At 49.8% G+C, this 26771-nt stretch overlaps 1 protein-coding gene across 1 annotated transcript; it reads right to left on the reverse strand.

Moving 5' to 3' along the window:
- Positions 1-7964: 7964 nt before the first annotated feature.
- On the reverse strand, positions 7965-25646 carry ACP7 (acid phosphatase 7, tartrate resistant (putative)). The gene is made up of 13 exons (XM_045442397.1): positions 25106-25646; positions 24068-24349; positions 16728-16928; positions 16236-16418; positions 15228-15351; positions 14951-15013; positions 14739-14853; positions 14541-14648; positions 14394-14451; positions 14248-14315; positions 14066-14137; positions 10886-11023; positions 7965-8351 (listed from the first exon to the last, which is right to left on the reverse strand). The coding sequence occupies exons 2-13, from the start codon at positions 24186-24188 to the stop codon at positions 8286-8288; spliced, it is 1317 nt and encodes a 438-aa protein (XP_045298353.1). The 5' UTR covers positions 24189-24349; positions 25106-25646; the 3' UTR covers positions 7965-8285.
- Between the last annotated feature and the right edge of the window lie 1125 nt (positions 25647-26771).

Consider the following 26771-nt stretch of genomic DNA (forward strand, 5'->3'; position numbering starts at 1 on the left):
TGACCGGGCAGGGGGCAGGGCCCACTCGGGGGCGGAGCTGGGCCGCTGGCAGAACCCGCTCCAGCCTCTGATTGGTGCATATTGTCCAATCGGAGGCCTTCGGGATGAAAATGCCAAGCGGGGATTGGAAAATTTGGAAAGGGTGCCGGGAAGCTGGCTCCCCGCCGGATCGAGTTCTTAAAGGGGAAATGACTATTCGCTTGTAACAGACCCACCTTACGCTAAAAAGAGTTGGTGGGTGGAAAGCGGTAATGGGCAGTAGTGGCCAGAAACAGTTATGACGAACTTCTTATGTGCCAGACACCCGACCAAATGCTTTACTTGCATCGTTCCGCTAAACACTCACTAAATCCCTATTTTATTGTTAATACCCAATTTACGGATAAAGAAACTGAGGCTCAAAGTGGTGACCTAGCTGCCTCAGGATTACAGGACATAGATAATGAGTTTTTTTTTTAATTTTTTTTAATGTTTATTTATTTTTGAGACAGAGAGAGACAGAGCATGAACGAGGGAGGGGCAGAGAGAGAGGGAGACACAGAATCTGAAGCAGGCTCCAGGCTCTGAGCTATCAGCACAGAGCCTGACGCGGGGCTCGAACTCATGGAGATCATGACCTGAGCTGAAGTCGGTCGCTTAACCGACTGAGCCACCCAGGCGCCCCAGATAATGAGTTTTGAACGACAGTCTGTCTGAGTTCAGGAACTTGACCTGAAATCAAGACACTATTTGATCTTACTCTTTTTAATAAGTTTTTAAAAAGTGAATAATGTGTCAAAAAAAAAAAAAAAAAAAAAAAGGAAACTACCAGAAAACAACAAAATCCTTAAACTAAACCCAGACAAGCTGTCCTGTGATTTCACTCACTGGGCGCCAGCTACCTTGCCCTTCCAGAAAAATATCAGGTGCTCTCCCACCTCAAAGTCTTTGCATTGTCTGTTCCTTCTGTCCAGAGTAGCCTTCCCCGGGTACCCCAGGGCTCCCTCTCTTGACTCCTTCAGTGTTTTACTCCTGTATCACCTTATCAGTGATCTTACACCTTTGCACCTTAACTAAAGCAGCAAACAACCTTCTCTCAAGCTACTAAACCCTTCACTTTGTCTGCTTTTTTCTTTTAAATTTTCCTGCTGTAATCACCTTCTAACAAACGAGATGATTCGCTAATTGTAGTTATTGTTTTTTGGTAGTTCGCTCTACTGAAATGTCAGCTCGAGGAGGGCATGGGTTTTGTCTGTTTTCTTCACTGTGCATGCCCCAGTACCCTTGCACTGTTGGTATGTAGATGATCAATAAACATTTACTGAATGGGGTGGTTGGATGATTCCTAAATCCACCCCCACAGAAATACCCTTAAAGGCTGTGTGCATTCTGCCTCCCCCCACCCCCACACACTGGAACGGTGTCTAACACATAGTAGGCATTTAATTAATGCCGTGAAGGCAATGAATGGATGATTGCATGAGTCATTTTTTTTTTTCTGTACGTTTACCTACCCCTTTTGTCTTTAACAGAATCAGAGGCATACGTTTATAAAGAATTTTGTATGTTTTTAAAAACAAGATGGGAAATATCACCAGTATCTTCCCATGTCATTTTCTTCGAGAGCATTAGTTTTAATGGCTTCAGATGCCATCCTGTCAATGAACTCTGATTTGTTTAACCACTCATTCTTGTTGAACATCGAAGCTGTGATAAATATTTTGCTATTATAAATAATAACCCCCCCCCCCACTCAAGCAGTTAAATATTTGTGCACATCTCTAATTATTTCCTTTGAATAAATTCCCACAAATGGAACTGCTGGGTCAAAGGAAATGTACAACTTTAAGATTTAATAATAGTAACAGTTGCCATGCCTGGAGCTAAGCTGTGTAATTTTAACAACAGGGGCTATGATTATTCGTGCCTGCGCTTCGCAGAGGAAATCCAAGCTTAGAGAAGTAACTTTATTTGCTCAAGTCACACAAGCAAATGGGGCAGAGCCAGGGCTCCTCCCCACCTTGGATTCCCAGCCAAGGCTCTCGCTACCTGCCCTCTGCTGCCTCCCGGCGGTCCGGAACACAGGCTGCCAAATTGTGCTCCAAGCATCCAATTCACGTTCCCACCAGCGTTCAGAGGGAACGTGCACTTTTAGGTATCCTCGCCAGCATTAAACATTCTTGTTTTTGTGCTCTTTTGAAATCTGTATGTCTTACAGAGTCTCCGCTTTTTAAAAGTCAAGTCCAGTAGCGAAGGTGACGGCACGCGATCCAGGTCGGAGTGATGGGAGGAGGGCCGGGGATAGCCTTTGCCTCTTTGAGGCCCTCCTTAAGGCAGGGCATTAGGCTCTTGGAACTTAGTTGGGGATCTCGGTCAGAGATCAGACTCCCGGAACAAGCCCAGTGGTAGACCTACTCCGATGGCTTCCTCAGGATGGGCAATTAGGCCCTCTTTCTTTTTTTTTTTTTTTTTTTTTAATTTTTTTTTTCCAACGTTTATTTATTTTTGGGACAGAGAGAGACAGAGCATGAACAGGGGAGGGGCAGAGAGAGAGGGAGACACAGAATCGGAAACAGGCTCCAGGCTCTGAGCCATCAGCCCAGAGCCCGACGCGGGGCTCGAACTCACGGACCGCGAGATCGTGACCTGGCTGAAGTTGGACGCTTAACCGACTGCGCCACCCAGGCGCCCCTAGGCCCTCTTTCTTCAGGGCTCTGAGAGAAAAAATCAGCCTCCTCCAGAAGGCTTCCTGGAGGAGGTAGCGAGGAGGTGACCGCCCAATAGATGGAAACAGGTGAGGAGGACTTGGCCTCATAAAAATGGTAAATTTCAGTACATCAAGGGAAAAGATGAGTGGCGATACATAGATGGCAGACAAAGCTTTCTGTCCTTCATATGTAAAGAGCATTTTCAAATCAGTAAGAAAGATGAACATACAACATAAAAACAGGCAAAACACATGAACACAAATTTAAAATACAACGAATACGAAAAAAAATGGAATTGGCAAATCAAATGAATGAAATGGATATTAAACTCTTAAACAGATCCCTTTTTTGATCTCTCAGAAAAATTTTTGTCGTAATTAGTGCTGACGAGAATACCAGATAACAGCCACTCTCATACCCCACTTACAGGACTATGATCTTGGGGCAGGCTTTTGGTAATATCCATGAAGAGACTTAATAATGCTGTCAACCCTTTGATGCAATTCTTCTTGGAATTGTCCTTAAAGGGAGAAAAAAAGACATAGACAAAGGAATATATGCGAATGTATAGGTGATGCTTGAATAACACAGATTTGAACTGCATCGGTCCACTAATAAGCATATTTTCAAAAAAATTTCTTAAGTTTATTTATTTATTTTGAGAGAGTGCATGCACACAAGCAGGGGACGGGCAGCGAGAAGGAGAGACAGAATCCCAAGCAGGCTCTGCACCATGAACGCAGAGCCAGATTCGGGGCTCCAACTCACAAACTGCGAGATCATGACGTGAGCCGAGATCAAGAGTCAGATGCTTAGACAACTGCACCACCCAGGCACCCCACTAATAAGCAGATTTTTAAAAAATGTTTATTTATTTTTGAGAGAGAGTGAGAGGGGTGGGGGAAGGGGCAGAGAGAGAGGGAGTCACAGAATCCAAAGCAGGCTCCGGGCTCCGAGCTGTCAGCACAGAGCCCGACGCGGGGCTCGAACTCACGGACCGTGAGATCACGACCTGAGCCGGAGTCGGACGCTTAACTGACTGAGCCACCCACGTGCCCCTACTCACCGTCGTTTTTTTAATTACTAATGTATCATACCATACTTCACAATCTCCCTATTATTGCATATTTGTGTTGCTTCCAATTTTTCCCAGACTCTCTAAACACTTTCCCTGTATGACCTTATCTAACCCTCACCACTTCTCTATGAGACGGGATCTTTAGCCCCACTTAACAGATGAGGAAACTGAGGCATGGGAGGAGAGCAGGAGGTGGAACCAAGTCCCACCACTTGTAAGCAGCTCTGCTGGAATCTCCCCCAGGAAGTCTGACTTCAAAGCTGATGCTCTTCAAGACTGTTCAAATTCATTCAATAAATACATTCGTCGAATGCCATCCGTGGGCCAAGCCTACTGGATAATTGCAACCACCAACATTTACTGAAGATTTTCTATTCTAGCAGGCCCTGTGCTAAGCACTTTACATGCACCACCTCATTTAATCCCTACAACCATCCTATGCACTTTTGTTATTCCCATTCTCCAAATGGGCAAACAGGAACAGAGAAGTTAAGTAACTTCTCCAAAGCCACACAGGCAGCCTGGCTTCGGGGTCTAGGCTTCCAACCATTTCTCTTCTTTTTCAGAGAATAAATGCTTGAGAGATAAATAATAAACACATGAACCCATGGATAATATAAAACAAGGTGACAAGGGGAGCTCGAAACGTGTCACAGAATACAAGATTGCCGCCATAACAAGAGCGCAGAAGACACAGGACCCAGCGATCCCACGCGTGGGTATTTACTCCAGAGAAATGACTCCGTATATTCCCGCAATGACCTGTACAGGGAGGTTCATGGTGCTTGTTTTTGGGGTTTAGGGGGTTTTTTGTTTTATTTTTTTTTCCACAGCGCTTGTTTTCACATCGCCGGAAACTGGAAACAACCCAAAACGTCCATCACCTAGCGAACAGATAAACGGGTTGCCATATATCCATTCCAGGACGCTACTCGGCATAAAAAGGAAGGAATTGTTGATAAGCAGGGCCTCATGGATGAATTGCGAATGTGTTAGGCTGAGTGAAAGAAGCCAGTCTCTTACAGTTCTATTCCTAGCTTTCTGGAAAAGGTAAATCGAGTCTTTGGTGACAGAGGGCAGAAGCTGGGGGACAACAGGAAGGATTCGCGGCAAAGGGACAGGAGGGAAACTTTGGGGTGGTGGAAATGTTCCGGGTCTTGATTACAGTGGCGGTTTCATGGGAATACACATGGGCCAAAACTCCTCTAATTGTACACTTTATTTTTCAAATGTATGTATTTATTTATGTATGTTTAAAGTTTATTTTTGAGAGAGAGAGAGAAGGGAGGGGCAGAGGGGGGGGGGGACACAGAATCCAAAGGAGGCTCCAGGCTCTGAGCCATCAGCACAGAGCCCGACGCGGGGCTCGAACCCACGAACCACGAGATCATCACCTGAGCCGAAGTCGGAGCTCAACCGACTGAGTCTATCCCAATGCTTTAATTCCAGGGTATTTTCTCCGCAGTGCTGATCGCCATCCGGAATGCTCGCATGATAGTATTTTTGTTCATGGTTTCTTCTCTATCTCTCCCAGTAGAATTTAAGCCTCACAAGGGCCAAAACCGCCGCCCCTCCTGGGAACACTCACCCCAGCTTGCTGGACACACATCTGTGGAGCCTCCAAAAGCCTCGCTCCGCCTCGCCCTCCCAGAAGCTGTAGGGGCTTCCGTCCTGCAACCTGTCTCTTGCTGGGCATGTCACACACGACAGGTGTTGCAATCGGCCAGACGTGCCTGTCTCCTGCGCACCCGGCAGTGGGAACCCCGAGGGCCAGGCCTTCGTCTGATTCACCTAAATTACCATCGTTCCTCCTATTTATTACCTGATCCTTCAGCTCCAGGTGCCACATTAAGCATTTTGTCTGCACGTCTCCTGCCTTCCCTCATTCACTCAAGCAGTGTTTATTGAGGAACTGCTTTGTTTCGGGTACTGGCACTCCAGGGGTAAACAGAACTGGCAGAAACCCCCGTGCCCCAGGAGCTCAGTTTCCGATGGAGGAGATAAAGAATAAATCATGAAAGATGTATCTCCATAGCGGGTCCCAAAGCAAACGTGATCTGAAGGCCAATAAAGCAGGGAAAGGTGATGGGAGGTGGGGGTGGGATGCCGTGTGGGTTTTTTTTTTTTTAAGTTTTTAATTTATTTACTTATTTTGAGAGAGAGAGAGAGAGAGAGAGAGAACAAGCAGAAATGGGGCAGAGAGAAGGAGAGACAACATCCCACGCAGGCTCCGCACCGTCAGCGCTGGGCCGGATGTGGGGCTCGATCTCACAAACCGCGAGATCATGACCGGAGCCGAAGTGGGACGCTCAACCGACTGAGCCACCCAGGAGCCCCGCTAGCTAATTAAATGCGGGACATGACAGAGGCGCCTGGGTGGCTCAGTCTGTTAAACATCTGACTCTTGGTCTCGGCTCAGGTCATGAGCTCACGGTTCGTGAGTTCGAGCCCCGCATCGGGCTCGGTGCTGATGGTGCGGAGCCTGCTTGAGACTCTCTCCTTCTCTCTGCCCTTCCCCTGCTTGTGCTCTCTCTCTCTCTCTCTCTCTCTCTTCCTCAAAATAAATAAATAAGCTTAAACAAAAAGTGAAAACCATGAAAAAAAGAAGACTCAAGGACAACACAACCCCAAGGCTTTCAGACTCATTTAATCCCAAGGCAACCCCATAATGTGTGATCCTCCTTTTGGGACAGATGATAAAACGGAGGTTCAGAGTGGGCTGGTGACCTCACACCCCACAGGAAGGGGCAGAGCTGAGATTCAAAGCCAGTGCCGGGCCTTTGCTCTCTGTGGACCCCACCGCCCAGGCACGTTCACAGCCTCCCCCAGGCCTGGGATGGAAAGGCCAGGCCCACACGGGCACCAGCTCAGGGCAACGACTGCCCAGCGGGTGACCTCATGGGCTGGGTGCACCCCTCTGTGGCATTCCCTCATTGTTTGTCACCGGCGTTGGGTAACTGTGTTTCTCTGCTCACCCATGAACTCCTACAGGGCCTGACGGGGGCGGATTCATTGCTGTCCCCGGCGTGTCCCTGGCATCGCCCCGCCGGAGCCTGGCCTATGGTGGCCATCAGTAAGGCAATAAATATTTATTAAGCACCTAGCTTGTACTGGGCTATGCCGGGGAGAGCCCTGGGCACCGCCCTCCCGGGATGGACAGTCCAGGGGGGGAGACAGACCCACCCCCCCAGAAAGTGTCACCCCGGGGATGGGCTGGTTTTAGAAAGCTGAGCCCGTGCATCTCATAGAGCGATTAAGACGAGGTGAGCCTGCAAAGCCGGGGACCCACGGGCTACCTCAGGGAAGCCCTGAGCCCTGGGGCTGGAGCCCAGCTCGGCCTCGGATTCCCGGAGTCGGAGGTCTGTCACCAGCTCAGAGCCCTCCTGTGGCTCCACTGCACGTAGGATAGAGGACAAAGTCCTCTGATCTTTCCCTGTCTCCCCTCTCTGCCCCTCTCTCCCCCTCACTCACTCTGCCCCAGCCGCCCCGGCCTCCACCTCCACGTCGACACCCCGGCAGGGCCAGCCACCTTTCTGTCTCAGGGCCTTTGCACTGGCCGTTCCTCTGCCCAGAACACTCTGGTCCTGTGGCTACTCCCTCTGACTCCTTCAGATCAAATGTCACCCTCTCAGTGAGGTCTCCCTGATTGTCCTGGTGAAAATTGCAAGTGTCCCCCCTCATGGCCCTTCCCTGCTTTGGGGGAGCACTTATCAATAGTTACCCTGCTTCTGATTTTTCTTATTTATTGTGTTTGCTCTCTGACCCCCTGGTTAGGGCATGAGCTCCGTGAAGGCAGAGATCTCGGACTTGTTCACAGGGGTCCCCCAGGGCTGAGAACAGGGCCTGGTACACGGTAGACGCCCAGTAAATAATGGTCGAGGGGAAAGACAGAGGGGGCGGAGAAGAGGAAGGGGAAAGGGGAAGAAAACAGGCAGGTCCGTGTAAGCACCACTAGCTTGGAGGCAGGAGTGTTAACACTTCTCCCCTCCAGGATAAATCAATGCTGGGCTGGGAAACTGAGGCACAAAGCAACACCAGTCGGCACGCCTTGGGCCGAAAGGCCCGCCCAGGAGAGTCACCAGCGCCACCTGCCGGAGAGTGGTGTCATGACGGCCGTGCCCACCCTGCTGACTCGGGGCCGGTGATGCGCGGGAGGAAGAGGAGACGGGCCAGGGGGCACCCCCAGCCGAAGTGCAGAGTCGCAGCGATGAGCCTCTTTATTCCAGAGGCCCCGTGGGCGGCCCGCCCCGTCAGTGCTATGCAGGAGAGCAGGGCTGCCCAGCGCCCGCCTCGCTCGGTTCCTGTACACCTGCCCTCTCCTTACAGCCAGAGGGCACCCCCACCTCTCCAGGAGGGGAGAGCGGCCCCAGCTCCCCGAGGGCTGTGTCCACCCCACATGGGGCCTCAGAAGGGCTGGGAGACAAGGCCCGCCCTGACTCTCCACCCGGGCCTGGGCAGCGTCCGGTCACACTAGCCAAGGCAGCAAGGCCCAGGGCTCCTGACCAGGGCTGCCCCTGGGCCTAGAGGTACATCATCCGGCCAAGCAGGGGTCTCACCACCCAGACGTCGTCCACAATCTTCCCGTCCTGCAAGGGACAAAAACAAAGGAGGTAATGACAGCTGGACGTTCAGACTCCAGGGCCAGGGACCTGGATTCAAATTCCAGCTCTACCTTTAATGGGCTGTGTGAGACCGGACAAATTGCTAGACCTCTCTGAACCTCAGTTTTCCTCATCTGGAAAGCGGGGATGATAGTAATAGCACGTACATCATAGATCTTGTAGGAATGAAATGAGATTATTTGTAGAGGGCTTTTTAAATTTATGTTTTATTTATGTTTTATTTTTATTTTTATTATTTTTTACTTACTTTTATTATTTTTTATTTTTATTTCTTACTTATTTTTATTATTTATTATTTTTATTTATTTTTATTTTTATTTACTTTTGTTATTTTTTATTTTTATTTATTTTATTTTTACTTTTATTATTTATTATTTTTATTTATTTCTTACTTATTTTTATTATTTTTATTTTTATTTATTTTTATTTTTATTTACTTTTATTATTTTTTATTTTTATTTATTTTATTTTTACTTTTATTGTTTTTATTTTTATTTATTTTATATTTTACTTATTTTTATTATTTATTTTTTAATTTATTTTTATTTTTTACTTTTATCATTTTTTATTTTTATTTATTTTTTTGGCGCCAATTTTTATTTTTTTTATTTTTTTTTATTTTTTCTTTTTTTCTTTTTTTTCTTTTCTTTTTCTTTTTTTCTTTTTTTTTTCTTTTTTCTTTCTTTTTTTCTTTTTTTTCTTTTTCTTTTCTTTTTTTTTTTTCTTTTTTTCTTTTTTTTCTTTTTTTCCTTTTTTTTCTTTTTTTTTTTTTCTTTTTTTCATTTTTTTTTCTTTTTTTTTTTTTTTTCAACGTTTATTTATTTTTTTGGGACAGAGAGAGACAGAGCATGAACGGGGGAGGGGCAGAGAGAGAGGGAGACACAGAATCGGAAACAGGCTCCAGGCTCTGAGCCATCAGCCCAGAGCCTGACGCGGGGCTCGAACTCACGGACCGCAAGATCGTGACCTGGCTGAAGTCGGACGCTCAACCGACTGCGCCACCCAGGCGCCCCTATTTTTTATATTTTTAAAAGTTTATATATTTTGAGGGAGAGTGCGTGTGTGCACATGTAGGGGAGGGGTGGAGGGGGGGGTAGAGAGAGAATCCTAAGCAGGATCCACTCTGCCGGTGCGGAGCCGGACCTGAGGCTCAGACCCATGAACTGTGAGATCATGACCCGAGCTGAAACCCAGAGGCCAATGCCCAACCGACTGAGCCGCCCAGGCACCCCGAAGGACGTTTCTGAAGGGGGCCCAGAGCATGGCAAGGATTGTATAAGTGTAGGGTATTATTATAAGCACAAACCCCAGAGTCAGACAAACCTCACTTACATCCCAGTGCAACGGCTCTCTCTCCATGACCGTAAGCACATTATCCAACTCTGAGCCTTAACTTCCATATTCTACACACTGGGAGAACCGTAATGGGATAACACATAAGCCTACCCCCGGAGCGCGTGGGGCTCAATAAATGGAAGTTATTTATAATAAAAAGAACATAGTTGAGGGAGGGGGAAACATAATAAAAAGAACATAGTTGAGGGAGGGGAGGGGGAAAAGAAGAAGAAGAAGAAGAAGAAGAAGAAGAAGAAGAAGAAGAAGAAAAGAATATGGTCTTTAGGGTCATATCCCAGCTCTGTCACCCTCCAGCTGTGTGACCCTTGGAAAGTTATTTCCTGTCTCTAAGCCTCAGTTATCTCATCTGTAAAATGGAAAGAAAACCCACCCCATGTGATGGCTCTCGTGATTCAAATACTATGAGATGGAAAGCATCTAGCACAGCATCGGATATACAACAGGTGCTCAATAAATCATCATAATTATTATTTTAAAATTACAGTGTCACAAGTAAATAATGGCGAACCGTGATTATTTGGGTGCATCTAACCTTAAGCCGTCTCAACCACCCACATGTCGTATTGGTTTCCCACCTCTTTCAGTCCCTGCTTCATGTTGATAAACACCTATGGGATTTACCATGTTTGGGAAACTGTTCTCAGCACTTCTCTATCATAAGTCATTCAACTATTATCATCCCCTTTAACAGATGGGAAAATTGTGGCTCACATAGTTGAAATAAGTTGCTCGAGGTCATCCAGCTGGTAAGTAGCAGAGGCAGGATTTGAACCCAGGATTTCCAGCTCTGGGGTCCGTGTGTTTTTGGTTTTTGTTTGGTTTTGGTTTTGGTTTTTTTAATTTTTTAATGTTCATTTTTTTTTTGAGAGAGAGAGAGAGAAAGAGAAACAGAGGGTGAGCAAGGCAGGAGCAGAGAGAGGGGAGACACAGAACTCGAAGCAGGCTCCAGGCTCTGAGCTGTCAGCACAGAGACCGACGTGGGCTCGAACTCACAAAGCGGGAGATCATGACCTGAGAGTCAGTGGGCCGCTGAACCGACTGAGCCCCCCGGGCGCCCCTGAAGTCCCTGTTTTTAACCACTCGACTCCAGAACACGCCAGGCCCGGTTACTCAGGGAGGTGATTGGACCACTGCTCACTGACCTGGTCGTCGGACACCTGCTGGATGTGGATGTGGCTTCCATTGAGGATGTGCAGCCGCGTGTACCCGTACTCTTTCACGCGCAAGGCGCTCCAGGGCCGTGGGAAGAGGGAGAAGGGGGTCAGCCGCTCCTCACAGCCCTGCCAGACAGAATCATTCAGACCCAGGGCTGGGGAGGGTGGAGGACCCGCAAGGAGCAGAAACAACCTCCCGGGCCAGGACCCTCCTGCCCCCAAGGAGGGCAAAATCCGTTAAGACTTGACCTCACTGATGCTCAGCATTGAGGGTTTTGACCCAGCCAGGCTTCCTGTGCCCTGGGTCTCTGACTTCTAGAAAAGTGCATGGCTGGAAAAGACTGCCCACTGCAGCATTTTCTGTAAAAGCCCTGAGCTGGAAGTCACCCAAATGCCCATCAGTGGGGGTCCGTTAAATAAATTATAGCATAGACATCACAAAGCAGGGCTCTACAGAAAGGTGGCCAAGATGTATAATAAAAGGGAAAACGCAAAATAGATAAAAACCGGTGGGTCTCAACACTGGCTGCACAACAGCCTCCCCAAGAGAGCTTTTTAAATCACCAGTGCCTGGGGGAGAGGGTGTGCTCATCCTCTACAAGCAGCAGAACACCAGGCGACATGAGCAGAGACCATGAGGGACTGCCATCATTGTAATAACTAATGGAAGCACCATCACTATAATAACAAATGGAAGCAGCCATCACTATAATAACGGATGGAAGCAGCCATCACTATAATAACGGATGGAAGCAGCCATCACTATAATAACAAATGGAAGCAGCCATCACTATAATAACGGATGGAAGCAGCCATCACTATAATAACGGATGGAAGCAGCCATCACTATAATAACAAATGGAAGCAGCCATCACTATAATAACGGATGGAAGCAGCCATCACTATAATAACTAATGGAAGCAGCCATCACTATAATAACGGATGGAAGCAAGAATCATCAGCAGATCGTGAAACTAATGGTGAAAGTTTGAGGAATAGCCAGATATTGGCAGAGTCCCAGATGATCTCTCCAGGAGTAATAATATATATTAGTAATAATTATATATAATAAGATAAAATTATAAAACATTAATAATAGAATAATAACTACAACAAATAAAATAACAGAGATTACAACAAAGGCAGCTGAATGTTCACACTTGGGAAATGTTGGTAAAGGGGATACGGAAAGTCTTTGTATTTTTGCAACTGTTCTGGAAGTCTGAAGGAATGTCAAAATTTAAAATCAAAGAAAAAAACCAATCTCTGCTGATTAAAGTTCAGAACAGCGATCACGGAGGGGTATGAGGAGTCTTCTGGTGTTGACCACAGTCTATTTCCTGCTCCAGGTGGTGGCCAACACTGGGCCAATGTCAGGGCCCCTTTCTCGAAGATTCTCGTGTTTGTTGTGGAGTGGGGCCCAGACATGGGAGTTTTAAAACTTCCCCATGGTATGCGCACCAAAGCTGAGAACCCCTAGGGTATGAAGCATGATCCAAGTTGTTTTTTAAAAGTGGGCAATACAGGGCGCCTGGGTGGCGCAGTCGGTTGAGCGTCCGACTTCAGCCAGGTCACGATCTCGCGGTCCGCGAGTTCGAGCCCCGCGTCAGGCTCTGGGCTGATGGCTCAGAGCCTGGAGCCTGTTTCCGATTCTGTGTCTCCCTCTCTCTCTGCCCCTCCCCCATTCATGCTCTGTCTCTCTCTGTCCCCCAAAAAATAAATAAACGTTGAAAAAAAAAATTAAAAAAAAATAAATAAATAAAAAATAAAAGTGGGCAATACAGTAACACATCTCTATCAAGACAATGACTCCGTTGTACATGCAGAGAACATTCTAAAATGCCATCCAAAAGCCAGAACAACAGAGTAGGACTACGAAGGGGTGTGGAGGGCTGGTGTTCACCTCCTGCCCCCTGAACTGTTTGAGTTTTTGTCACAAGTGGTTCTTACTTTGAGCGCCCTGACTTGTAAGAACCGGCTTAAAAAACAAGCCCTCCCGCCCTTGCAGAAATGAGTGATTGCAAGGCAGAGGGTCGGGGGGCGGGGGGGGGGGGGCAGGAAAACACAAGATGATCCTGGAGCACCTTGGAGCGCCAAAAAATAAGGAAGTGCTCACCAAATGACAGGGGCACGTGGGAGAAACACACAGCACCTGACCGGAAGCCTTCCCAGTGGCCAGAACAGGAGCAGTAAGGTAAGAGCGGTCGTATCAGATTATCGCCCACAGGATACAATCATTACCCGTGAGTCCAGACTGGTATACATCAATAACTAACTACATAAATGGAACAGAAGGGACAACTTTTCCTCGTGGGAGGCTTCTAATTAATAAATCTAGGAGGAACGCGGGAAATAGAAGCTCCCCATTAGAACACCACGGTAATAATTCTTGCTGGCAAGACCCACCAAGGGATTCAACAGTCAGTGGGTGAAAGCTTGAGGACAGACGGAATATTTGCATGGCGGCAAAGTATCTCCCTGAAGACACTTATTAATTAGAAAGGGAGCCATGATACATTCACGGTGGAGGAACCCAGCAGACACCTCCTTCACCAGGTGCCGCAGGGAAACACCTCCAGGAATGAGACACGCAGACGGCACGTCACCCCCGGTCACACCATCACTTCTGGGTGACGGCCGGGCACTGTCTTGCCCCGAATGCATAACCCGAGGCTCAGCGTCAGACATGCCCAGACCCAAGGGCCATTCTGCCAGACAACTGGCCGGGAGTCTTCCGAAATGTGAAGGATGAACGACAGCGAAAGACGGAGGAACCGTCACCGATGGGACAAGACTCAGGAGACACAAGATACTGGACACGGTGTGGGATCCCGGAACAGGGGGCGGTCGTTAGTGAGAAGTTCGGGGGAATGGGACTAGTCTGGAGTTCAGGTGCAATGAGGATAATAATAAGCCCGGTGCCTCTGGATCATCCGGTGACCGGGGCAACCCCTGCCACTTACTGAACCCACTACTGAACGAGCATCTGATTGCCTGTGCCTCTGTTTCCCCATCTGTACAATGGGCATGCTACTAGGGGCACCTACGCTCTCGGGTTGAGAGTTGGTGACGGTGACAACACAAAGCACATGGCACCGAGGCCAGTACAAGAGGCGATGAAAGTCAAGAGGCAAGAAGCCGAAGGCGCCCCCTTCCCGCCCTGCTCACAGCAGATCCAGTGATGATGTGGACGGGGCCTCGGGGGTTGGTATACGGCATCTCTCGGCTGCCATTAAACACCTGGAGGAGGGAGCGAAGAGGAGGGGCATGTCACAACAGGCCACACCCCGGGGCGTCCAGGGGTCCACCGACACCAGCCACACGGGCCCTTGGCCCTCCCTGAGCCTCACCTGGTAGTCGTAAATGGGCCACAGCCGTTCGTACGAGTGCTCGTGAGCCCACAGCTGCAGGTCGACCCCTGAGACAGAAAAAGTGGGGGTCAAGCCCCTGGACCCTGGAGAGATCAGGGGGCGGGGAACTCCCCCGGGTCACTCACCGTGTTTGTAGAAAAGGTCCTCCAACCCATACAACTTGCCAAGGAGGCCTTTGCGAACCTGGGCAGGGCGACAGAGGAGGTGAGTGGTGAATCGGGCCGGCCCCCCACGTGGCGCTCGGCACCCCACCCCGGGGAGGGGGTCCCCACCTTGCTTTCGTGCCATGTACAGTCGTCCAAGTCTGCATTGGAACAGTACATGGGCCGGTGGCCCATGGTGATGATCCACGGCCGGGCCGCCCGGTTCTTATTGGCTTTCTGGAGAGAAGGGCCCAGAGTGAGAGGCAGGGAGAGGGGAGGGGAGGGCAGGCTGGTCAGGGGATGAGAGGGGACCTCCAGCCAGGTTACCTGGAGGTCGCTCTCCAGCCAGTGGAACTGTCTCTCTACGAGGTGGCGGCCATAATTGAGGAAGAAATACACTTCGGTGGAGAAGGAGATGATGTGCGCGGGGCCCAGATCCCAGCTGGAGGGGTCAAAGGGCATGGGTCGAAGGCGGGGTCTCCTCTGCATCTCCCGCCCTTCGGGGAAGGGAAGCCAGTCCCCCACGTTCCCCAGATTACCTGTACCACAGGCCTTGGTTGTTCCCCGGCATGCTGAAGCGAGCCTTGTAGTGAGAGAAGTTGCTGGATAAAAGGAAATAAAGGGGTGGGAAGAGACTCTGGGTTCTCCGGTCCCACCCCCACCTCCCCACTTCCAGGCTGGGTCTGGCTCCCAGCCTAGCCCTTATCTCCACCAATCAGCAGCTGCAGCACGAGGGACGAAGGTGAGACACTTAAGAAGGACACATCCGTTTTCACTGCTCAGGCCCCCGCCCACCCTGAAGCCCTCGGCCCTCACTAGCGCTCTTCATGATTCCCAGGGCAGGTCATGTAGGGCAGACTGGCGGCCACAGGTTCGATGAGCCGCATGAACTTGTCGCCGACGCGAGCATTGTCCTGATCCATGTTGTAGGCAAAGTCTCCTGAGGGGTGGGCGGGGAGAGAGTAAGGACCCAGGCCCGGCTCTCCTTCTGCCAGGCCTGAGACAGCTGCTCAGTCGGCTGTAACTCTGGCTCGGAGCCATCCTGGTTCTCCCATCCCTACCTCACACCCACCCACATGTGCCCTTGGGACTGTTTCCCGAACCTCTGGTCTGAGCCCCCCCCCCCCCCCCCCCCCCCGCAGGACCGTGCTGGTCTCCTGTGCTCTGATTACACCGGCCCACATCTTTGCCCGCCCTCTTGTCCCCTCCCAGGACAACGATGCTAAGAGCGACACAGTCTGATACTGGTTTCGTACCAGGCACAGTTCCAAATGCTTTACATTCTTGATCACCTGAATCTTCAATACACCCTCTGAGGTGGATATTATTATGACCTCACTTCAAACGGGGAAACTGAGGCCCAGGGGGCCCGTGCAAGGTCACAAGGCTGGCTAGTAAAGACCCAGGAATCAAGCCCTGAGAGTGATTCCAGAGTCTGCGGCCTTGAACCTTATCAGCCCCAATCTCCATCTCCCATCTGTTTCCCTGTCCCTTGAAGCCACAGCAGCAATGATAATGACAATGAACATGTAGCACTTACAGCATGCTGGGCAATGTCAACTATTTAGTCATGACGACAGTCCCGTGAATTCTGACCCAGTCTCAGCTGTCACAGGGGAATAACGCAGAGGACAAAAGCAACGCTCTACGTGTTGGAGCTGGGATTCTCACCCGGGCGTTCTGGTTAACCATAGACACCATCGCCAAGGTCAGGCGCATCCCCGGTCCCTTCAGAACCACACTGGCCCCGGCCAGGTCCCCTCAACAGTCCTCCCACCCACGCCCCACCCCACACCTCTGGGCGCACCCTTGCCGATGCCTCACCCACATGGAGAACAGCATCGTACATGCCCTGCTGGGTGTCCCTGCGCAGCCGGGGTAAGGCCTTTGGGTTGTCAGCCCCCAGGTCCCCAAACACAGCCAGGCGGGGACTCCAGTGGGGACCGTTCTTCAGGGCCCTGAAGCGGAACCGACGGCTCCAGCCCCGAGAACTGCCGCAGCGGTAAACTGAGGGAAAGGGAAAGGTCGTGGTCAGCGAGGGGCACCCCCGGCCGTCTCCTCCACCGCCATCCACCTTCAGCTGGTGGGGGGAGGCGGTGGGGGATCGAAGGGTTCTGACCCGTGCCTTCTGGTCCACTCGGGGCCCCGGACCCCAGCGCCTTCCATTTTCATCTTCAAGGTCTCCTACAATGGGGTCCAGGTAAACAGAGCAGTTACCAGCCCAGCCCGAGCCCCCTGCTGGTGGTAGTAACTTCTAGTCTACACCGCACTCCTCTTCCTGCTCCCCTCAACACTTGGGTCCGGGGCCCCTCTCACCGTACTGGACCCCCGGCAGCAGCCCCCGCAGCGTGACTCGGTGTATATAGAACTTCCGCCGGAGCACGCCCCCATCCACGAAGGGGCTGAAGGTGCCTTGGGCCCGGAGGGGCAGGGGCCCCGTCAACTGTAGGCCGAACTGCACTTCAGAGTGGGTGGGGACCCATGTGGTCCAGGTCACCGTCATGGAGCCTGGCTCACCTGGGGAGAAAGGAACAGAGTGGGGCTGGGCGGTGAGGCCTGGGTGGGGGGGGGGGGGGAGCTGAGAAGGGGGAAAGGGAAGGATGCACAGAGAGCGAGGGCCAATAACTAAGAGCTCCGGAACACCGAGGAGTCAAGGGACACAGTTCCGGAGCTCCCCAAGTTCAATCCCGGCTCTGGCGTTTCTAAGCTGTGCTTCCCTGGGCAAGTCGCTTCACCTCTCTGAGCCCCAGTTTCCTCATCCGTAAGGTAGAATGACAATAATATCTACTCGACAGGGTTTTGATGAGGCTTAGGTGAGTAAAGACAAATAAAGCGCCTGCAACAGTGCAGCTGGGATTACATTATTAATATCATTATTCACTCTGTGCAGACCTTGTGCCACTTTACATACATGATTTAAAAAAATTTTTTTTAATTTATTTATTTGAGAGAGAGAGAGTGAGAGAGCGCGAGCTGGGGAGGGGCAGAGAGAGAGAGAATCCCAAGTAGGCTCCCCAAATGTCACCAGGCACCCCCATACCTGATATTATTTGGGGGTTATAAATTTAGATGTCTAGAAGCCTGCTGGGTAATATAAACGGAGACAAGGGCCAGCTGGAAGGAATAAGGCAGCAAGGAGTTATGGTGTGTGTGGCCAACTGTAGACCCTGCCCTATCTCAAAGGGGCAGCCATCGCTGGCTCTGGTGACAGCCACCATGTGGACCCAGTGCCACGAAATCTGTCAACTTCTAGACTAAGTCTCTATGTGGTGGTTTTACATTACATAGATATAGATATAGACATAGATATAGATATATAGATGTACACACAAATACAAACTTTTTAAAACATTTTTTAAAGTTTATTTACCTATTTTGAGAGAGAAAGAGAGAGAGTGAGAATCCCAAGCAGGTTCCATGCTTTAGCGCAGAGCGGGATGCAGGGCTCAATCCCACGAACCGTGAGATCACGGGCTGCGCCGAAATCAAATCAAACGGACTGAACCACCCAGGCACCCCAGAGATCCAAACTTTTAAGTGACAGTTCAAAATTCTTAAATGTCGGGGCACCTGGGTGGCTCAGTTAAGCGTCCGCCTTCGGCTCAGGTCATGATCTCGCGGTTGGTGAGTTCAAGCCCCGCGCCCGGTTCTGTGCTGACAGCTCGGAGCCTGGAGCCTGCTGGGGATTCTGTGTCTCCCTCTCTCTCTCTCTCTGCCCCTCCCTTATTTGTGCCTATAGTCAGCTACTCTTCATGTAAGAGGATATACACAAGTTATCTACTCGTTTCTACCAAAGAAATACAGGAAGGATACAGCAGAAAGGAAATAGATGGGTTACTTACATGGGGTGGATGGGGTAGAAAAGGCGGGGACAGGAACAGAGCAGGAAAGACCAGGAGAGAAAACACTACCCTTTTTGTGTAATTCTGACTCTTAGAATTATAGTCCCGCTTCAAATTTCCTTCACGCACTCCCCAAATAAACTAACAATTAAAGCCACCCAGGATGTGGGGAGAAGCCAGCATGGAATATAAATACTGACCAGTGGAGGTAACTATATTTAAAAAGTGAGCAGGGGTGGGGCGCCTGGGTGGCTCAGTCGGTTAAGTGCCTGACTTTTGATTTCAGTTCAGGTCATGATCTCCCGGTTTGTGGGTTCGGGCGCCCCGTTGGGCTCTGTGCTGACAGCTCAGAGCCTGGAACTGCTTCAGATTCTGGGTCTCCCTCTCTCTCTCTGCCCCTCCCCCACTCACGCTCTGTCTCTCAAAAATAAACATTAAAAAAATTTTTTTTTTTTAAATTTTTTTTTTCAACGTTTATTTTTTTATTTTTGGGACAGAGAGAGACAGAGCATGAACGGGGAAGGGGCAGAGAGAGAGGGAGACACAGAATCGGAAACAGGCTCCAGGCTCTGAGCCATCAGCCCAGAGCCTGACGCGGGGCTCGAACTCACGGACCGCGAGATCGTGACCTGGCTGAAGTCGGACGCTTAACCGACTGCGCCACCCAGGCGCCCCTAAAAAAATTTTTTTAAGTGAATAAAGTAGCCACACCAAAGGGGTGGGTCACCACGGGAACTAGGTCTCGACTGGACCCTGAGAGACTATAGAGAAAAGGGACAAACCTCCAGTTATAAAATAAATAAGTCACCGAGATAAAAACAGTACAGCACAAGGAATATAGTCAATTATATCGTAATAACATTGTATGGTGACAGATGGTGACTACACTTACCGTGGTGAACACTGAGTAGTGTATAGAATTGTCCAATCACTATGTTTTACACCTGCAACTAATATAACATTGGATGTCAACTTATACTTCAGTAATAAAAAAGTGTTTTTAAAAAGACGACAGAGGGGCGCCTGGATGGCTTAGTCGGTCACGCATCCGACTCTTGGTTTCGGCTCAGGTCATGATCTCGAGGTTTCATGGGTTCGAGCCCCAAAGCGGGCTCCGTGCCCACAGCGCAGAGCCTGCTTGGGATTCTCCATCCTCCCTCTCTCTCTGCCCCTCTCTGACCCACGTTGTCTCTGTCTCTCTCAAAATAAATAAAATAAACCTTAAAAAAAAAAACCCAAAACCTCTCTCCTTTCAGAAAAATAAAAAATAAAAGGACTACAGAGGAAAAGGACCACACACGCGTTGTCACCTACTAAATGTTCTCCGGAACTGCTTTATGCCCATACTCGCGTTGAGCAAATAAGTAAGCATGTTGTAGAAGTGGAAGGTAGGTTTCTCAATGCTGGCGAGAGGAATTACAAACAAGGAAAGAAAATGGCCAAAATAAATCCTTGATTTAGAATCAGAGGTATCAGGGGCGCCTGGGTGGCTCAGTCGGTTAAGCGTCCGACTTCGGCTCAGGTCATGATCTCGCGGTTCTTTGAGCCCCGCGTCGGGCTCTGTGCTGACAGCTCAGAGCCTGGAGCCTGTTTCCGATTCTGTGTCTCCCTCTCTCTGACCCTCCCCAGTTCATGCTCTGTCTCAAAAATAAATAAATGTTAAAAAAAAATAGAATCAGAGGTATCAGCATGATCTCATGGTATGTAGTGTATACACACAGATAGACGCGAAAATAGAGATGTGTGCCTACGCGTGTAACACACACATGTTGCCTAGCTCTGTTCGTGAAAGGGCCTGGAAGCAATGATACCTCAGTAGCCGCGAGCACACCGAGTGCTCAGATCTTAGTTTCTAAATACCCATTCTCCAGGGAAAGAAACTGGGGCTCCTTGGATAAGCGGTTGATTCCAAAGATGGGGCAGGAAATATACAAGATAAGCCTGGAATAACCTATGATCCCAGAAAAAGTGGAAGTGCTCCAAAAATGATGGGGGTTTGTTAAAAGAACACAGAAGCCAATCTGAAAGAAATCCAGAAGACCAAATCCGGGACAGTTTGAGCCACAAAGTAAATAACAATAGTACTGTATATTTAACCGATGGAACAGTGGGTATCTGTAAGTCTATACTGACATAAAAGAATGAATGAATGGATGGATGGATGGATGGATGGATGGATGGATGAAGGGGAGAAGGAACAGCTTTCCCTACAGAAAAGTTTCCGTTAGATGGAGACAGGGAATTAGAAAGTTACAAAGTCACAATTAGGCAAACACCACCTAACAATTGTTGCAGGCAACAATTGTTTTAAACAGTTTTAAAACAAATATCTTAGGCTCTTGAGCCAGCCTGCCTGCCTTCAAATTCCAGACTCCGTGACCCAGGGTCAGACTCCTCACCTCCACGAGCCTCAGTTTATGCTCCTATGCAAGATCCACTGACAGCTGCCAAAATTGGCTGGAGGAAGTTTCAAGAGAAACATTCATTTGCATGGTCTCAAGGAATCTCCCCCAAGATACTCATTAACCACAAAGGGAAGAATAAAAATCCTGCCCTGGAGAAACCCAGCACGCACCCCTGTAACCAGGCGGTGAAGGTTAACAGCCTCAGTAACAGCCATAAACTGTGTCAGCATCATGAACTCTCTGATACCAGGCACCGGGAAAGACACCACATCGCAGCGGTGATAGTCTTGCCAGAAAAACACGTAACTTCATCCTAATCTTGAGAAAATACCTGACCAGCCCCAAATGAGGGCTACCCTACAAAATAACTGCTCAGTGCTAAATAACGTCGAGAGCACGAAAGACAAGGAAAGACTTTGCAACTGGCAGATTGGAGACGACTAAGGAGAACAACTAAATGCTGAATGACAAAATAACCGAGTGGAAAAAGTGCTGACATATGAACAGGGTCTCTAGTTCAGTTAATAGTATTGTACCGATGTTAACCTCCCGGCTTAATAATCAGACCGTAATTATGTAAAACGCTAACATAACACTAGGAGAAACCGGGGGAGAAGGAAACTCTAATTTTCTGTTAAATCTAAAATTAGTACAAGCGGGGGGACGCCTGGGTGGCTTAGTTGGTGAAGCATCTGACTTCAACTCAGGTCATGAACTCACGGTTTGTGAGTTCGAGCCCCGCGTCGGGCTCTGTGCTGACAGCTCAGAGCCTGGAGCCTGCTTTGGATTCTGTGTCTCCTTTTCTCTCTGCCCCTCCCCCGCTTGCGCTCTGTCTCTCGAAAATAAATAAATATATTTAAAAAAAATTTTTTTAATGAGCACAAGTTAAAGTTTTTTTTTTTTTTTAATTTTTTTTTTCAACGTTTATTTATTTTTGGGACAGAGAGAGACACAGCATGAACGGGGGAGGGGCAGAGAGAGAGGGAGACACAGAATCGGAAACAGGCTCCAGGCTTTGAGCCATCAGCCCAGAGCCCGACGCGGGGCTCGAACTCACGGACCGCGAGATCGTGACCTGGCTGAAGTCGGACGCTTAACCGACTGCGCCACCCAGGCGCCCCACAAGTTAAAGTTTTAAAACAAATATCTTAGGCTCTTGAGCCAGCCTGCCTGCGTTCAAATTCCAGACTGCGTGACCCAGGGTCAGACTCCTCACCTCCACGAGCCTCAGTTTATTCTCCTGCAAAATGGGAGTACCAATAGTACCTACAGCATAAGACCAATTTGAGGTGAAGTGAGTTATCTATCTGAGGGACTTAGTAAGAGTGCATTTGCTCTTGGTACTGTGCAGGCCAAACAAGGGACAGCTGTCATCCCACTGGATTTCCATAGCAGCACCATGAGATGGGTATTATCATTGTTCCATTTTACAGAGGCTTCCAGACAAAGTGCCTTGTCCTGGGTCAGTTGGTCAACAAACGCCAAAGCAGTGTGTTTGTGAATTTCAGGTTCTACATTGCAACTAACCTTTAGGACACGCTCTTCCTCAAGTGTCAAGGACATTAAAAAAAAACAAACAAACAGGGGCGCCTGGGTGGCTCAGTCGGTTAAGCGTCCGACTCCAGCTCAGGTCACGATCTCACGGTCCGTGAGTTCGAGCCCCACGTCGGGCTCTGGGCTGATGGCTCAGAGCCTGGAGCCTGCTTCCGATTCTGTGTCTCCCTCTCTCTCTGCCCCTCCCCCGTTCATGCTCTGTCTCTCTCTGTCTCAAAAATAAATAAATGTTAAAAAAAATTTTTTTAAAACAAAAAAAAAAAAACAAACAAAAAACCAACAAGGAAAGACTCAGGAGCTGTTACAGAGAGGAGATTAGAGACATAGAGTCAGAAGCAGTGTGGAGTCGTGGGTTGGATCCTGGATTAGAATGAAGACATTAGTGGGAAGATGGGTGAAGTCCATAGTTCAGTTAGTGATATGATGCCAATGTTAATTTCTTAGCCTTGACAGCGGTACCACGGGTACATAAGACATTGACATTTCGGGAAGCTGGGTGAAGGGGGTACAGGAACTCTGCACTCTCTCTGCAACTCTTCCATAAGTCTAAAATTATTGCAAAATAAAAAGCTAAAATTATTTGAAAGACAGGGCTGTGTGTTGAGATTTGGTGCAGGATCGAAAAGCTATAGGCACAATAATTTGAAACTCCTTTTAAAAGCCTGCTCCCCGGGGGCACCTGGGTGGCTCAGTCGGTTGGGGGTCTGACTTCTGCATTGGTCATGATCTCACCTCTTGTGAGTTCAAGCCCCGCAGAGGGCTCTGTGCTGCCAGCTCAGAGCCTGGAGCCTGCTTCAGATTCTGTGTCTCCTATTCTCTCTGCCCCTCCCCTGCTCATGCTCCATCTCTCTCTCTCTCTCTCCCTCTCTCTCTCTCTCTCTCTCAAAAATAAAATAAAACATTAAAAAAATAATAATGAAAAAAGCCTCCTCCCTGTTTCAACCCAGTGCCCGTGAGAAACCAAATTTTCTTCCTGTGTATCATCCAAAGCAACCTATTGCAACAGCAGCAGAAGCAGATGTGGGGAGAATCTGGCTGTCTCCTATGAAGCCAGACATTAAGAGGCTTAGAAAGACGTAAACCAGTGCTGATCTTCTCATGAAATTTCTTTTCTTTTGCATAGTAATATCTCATGAAAAATGCCATTTACCTAATGCAGAGCAGATTTATTAGTGTTCACGTTAAATGACTTAAAATTTGTAAATGCCTCAGTTTTAGTTTCTAAGATGCAAATATTTGGCTATAACTCACATAAACCAAAGGTCTTTGAGGTTCTCAATAATTTTTAGCTGTGCCAAGGGGCCCTGAGACAAAAACGTGGGAAAAGCATGGATACACACAGGCCAAGCTCCGCTTTGCCCCTTCACAGGTAATATCTCATTTACTCCCCGCTGTGAGGTCACACTAACATTTTCCCATTGTCCCGATGAGGACGCTGAGACCAGAGAGGTTAAGTCACTGGCCCATGGTCACACAGCAGGTAAGTACGATTAAACTACTTACACTGGGATTAAAACCCAGGAAGTTTGGGTACAGAGGCTCCAGGGTCCAAGGCCTTACTGCCACAGGGCACCACGGCCTCTAGATCAAGGATCAGGAGGCAGCTTTGTGGGGACACAATGGGCAGGGACAACAGCAGCCCCCTTTGGGGAATGCTTACCACCGAGTGGACACGGTAATCATTTCCCACGCAGCCAGAGGCAACACTGCTTGGAACCCCATTTAACAGAGGCAGACAACCGAGGCTCAGGAAGGGCAAGCCCAAGGTCCCACAACAAATTGGCATGGGATTCCGGAGCCCCCAACCCACTGGGCCTCCGGGGGAAATGCCCAGGAAGTGCTCACAGAAACTTACCCGGATAGGACAGGTGGACTTGCTCAGGGGGGGCCCTGGGAGCCTCTGGGGCCCCCCGGACTCCGAGGGACAAAAACAGGAGCACACAGCAGCAGGACGAGCAGAGACAAAGGAGGCGCATGGTAAGGGGACGGCGAGGGACAGATGGGGGAGGGGAGGGGTCCACAGTAGCTCAGGTTCCGGAACAGCGCGAAGATCAGGAACACGCGAAGAGCCTGGGAGGCAGAGTGGAGGGAGCGCAGGCAATGCTGGGGGGAGGGAGGCAGGACGGTTATCCGGATGCTGCAGGGAAAACAAGCGTATTGATCATTACCAAGCGCCCGATGTCCCGAGACTCGCTGTGTGCTAAGCACTTTGCATAGATTAAGTCACGGGCGGCTCACAACATTCCTATGTGTGGTGGCTACTGTGATGATCCCCGTGTCACCGGGTGTCCCCTGTGTCACCCAGGAGGGAAATGAGCAACAGTGATTCAGTGCACAGCTGGGGATGTGATGGAGCCGGGACTGGAACCCAGGGGTCCCGGCCCCAGAGCTCCTGCCGTTAAGCGCAGCTCACTCTCGGTGACAGGCTTGGGAGTGGGGTGGGGGCTCGGGGTAGCAAGTTGCGCTTGGCAACCCCGTAACCAGCACTCCGCCTGCTCTCAGCAACCGCAGCTTTTTCACCTTTTTACCTCCACCCCTAGCATTGCGCTCGGCTCTCAGACCTCGTCGCTCTCTATTTGGTCCTCCAGCCTTCCATTTTGGTGTTAGTGACCCCAACCCCCCACTCCAACCCCAGATCCCCCCGGAATTCCACCCTCCCGGAGGCGGCCCCAGCCTCTCTGCCCTCTCCCCAGCATCCCATCCTGCCTCGGTGACCCCAATCCCGCCCCCGGCGCTGCACCTGCATACCCACTCCCTTCTCCCCAGCCCCTTCTGGCCGGCTCCCGTTCGCTCTCCAGCTCCCCCAGGACCTGCCGGGGCACAGCCGGGCCAGGACCGTCAGCCCGGACGCCGGGAGCTGGAGCGGGGGACGCCCTCCCGGTCCCCAGCTCACCCTCGGGGGCGCCAGCTGCCCGCACGCGCGTCTCTGGCCACCCGTGCGGCGGCGGTATTTATGAGTTTGCAGGCATCGTGGCATCCTGCCGCCCACAGCTGTCCCAGCCCCGGAAGAGCCTGCCTTCTCGAGGTGACAGGCTCCCCAGGCAACCCGGGCCCCGGGCCACACAGGTCCGGCCGGTCCTGGGCGCCCCACCCCCCCACCCAGGGTGGGGCGTGGGATGGGGGGCCCAGAAAGGTTTGGTACGCCGCAGCCACCACCTCCAGGTTGACCACCAGATGAGCGCCGAGACAGGTAAGGCTGAGCTGGGTCCCCCAGGCGCCCCACCCCGCGACTGCGGAGCCCCCAGGGCACGGACGCTGGCTCCCACCCCTGGAGCTGCCAGATCCCGCGGTACCCGCGTGTGCCAGCAGCGGGGGTCTGCGACCCAGGCGATTCGATTCCCCCATCCCTTCCAGCCGGCTCGTCTTCCTCTAAACCCCTTCCACCTTCCTCCTACTCCAAGCTTAGCTCACGGATTCCCATCCTCCCCGCCCCAACCCCCACTCAACCCCGGGGCACACTGAAAACACAAAATCAAAATCCAAGAAAGACAGTGCCGCTTCTGGGCTGTGCGCCCTGGGCGGGTTGCTTAACCTTCACGCGTAAAACGAAGGTATTAATAGTGCATATCCTATGGGCGGGTGTGAGGCTTAAACCAGGTGAGGCAATTTCAGGCTGAGAACCGGCCTGGCCCAGAATAAAGGCTGGAAAAGAATCAGCTGCTTTATTATTATTATTATTATTATTATTATTATTATTATTATTATCATTATCATTATTATTGTTATTGCATGAACTCCAGAAATGGGTCTGAGGTCTAGGTGGGAGCAAGTGAGAATTTTCCAGCAAACTTTGCTTCGGGAGCTGTTCGGAGGTTGAGTGTGGCTTGCCACAAAATATGTTTGGGGGTTCCTCCAGCAGCAGAAAAAGTATGGAGGGTCGATTGTTCTCTCTTCCCGGCAGCAGATAAAATGACCCCGCCTACTTGGTTTTTGTAATTCAAAGTACAACAACGTCCCCAGGTTGGGTACAACAGATTTCGGAGTGACACTGAAGGGGCACGGGGCTCCAGATGGGCCTTTTGTACTGTTCGGATTTTTTTTTTTTTTTTCACCTTCCAGAGTCCCCGTTACAGCTTAAAATGTAACAATAAACAATTCTTTCATCCTCAAACACCCTCAATTCCCACTCCCGCCCCCAATTGTAAATTGCCCTTGCTTTTAGTCTTTCTTGCAGAAGCTGAGGCTTCTAAACTTTTTTTGTGCTAAAGACGCTTCGGCGGGCTGGTGAAGCCCTTCCCTGAATCATGTTTTTACAGGCATGAAATAAACACACAGGATTACGAAGGAAACCGATGCTACCGAATTATAGATCTTGAAATATTTAAAAAAAATTTTTAAGTTTATTTATTTATTTTGAGAGAGAGAGAGAAAGTGCGAGTGGAGGAGGAGCAGATGGAGAGGGAGTGGGAGAAAGAGAGAGAATCCCAAGGAAGTTCTGCACTGTCAGCACACCAACGTGGGGCTCGATCTCATGGACCCTGAGAGGATGACCTGAACCGACATCAAGAGTTGGACGCTTACCCGACTGAACCACCCAGGCGCCCCAATATTGAAATATT

Source organism: Leopardus geoffroyi, chromosome E2 (genome assembly GCF_018350155.1).
Source record: "Leopardus geoffroyi isolate Oge1 chromosome E2, O.geoffroyi_Oge1_pat1.0, whole genome shotgun sequence".
In the NCBI taxonomy this organism is placed as follows: domain Eukaryota; kingdom Metazoa; phylum Chordata; class Mammalia; order Carnivora; family Felidae; genus Leopardus; species Leopardus geoffroyi.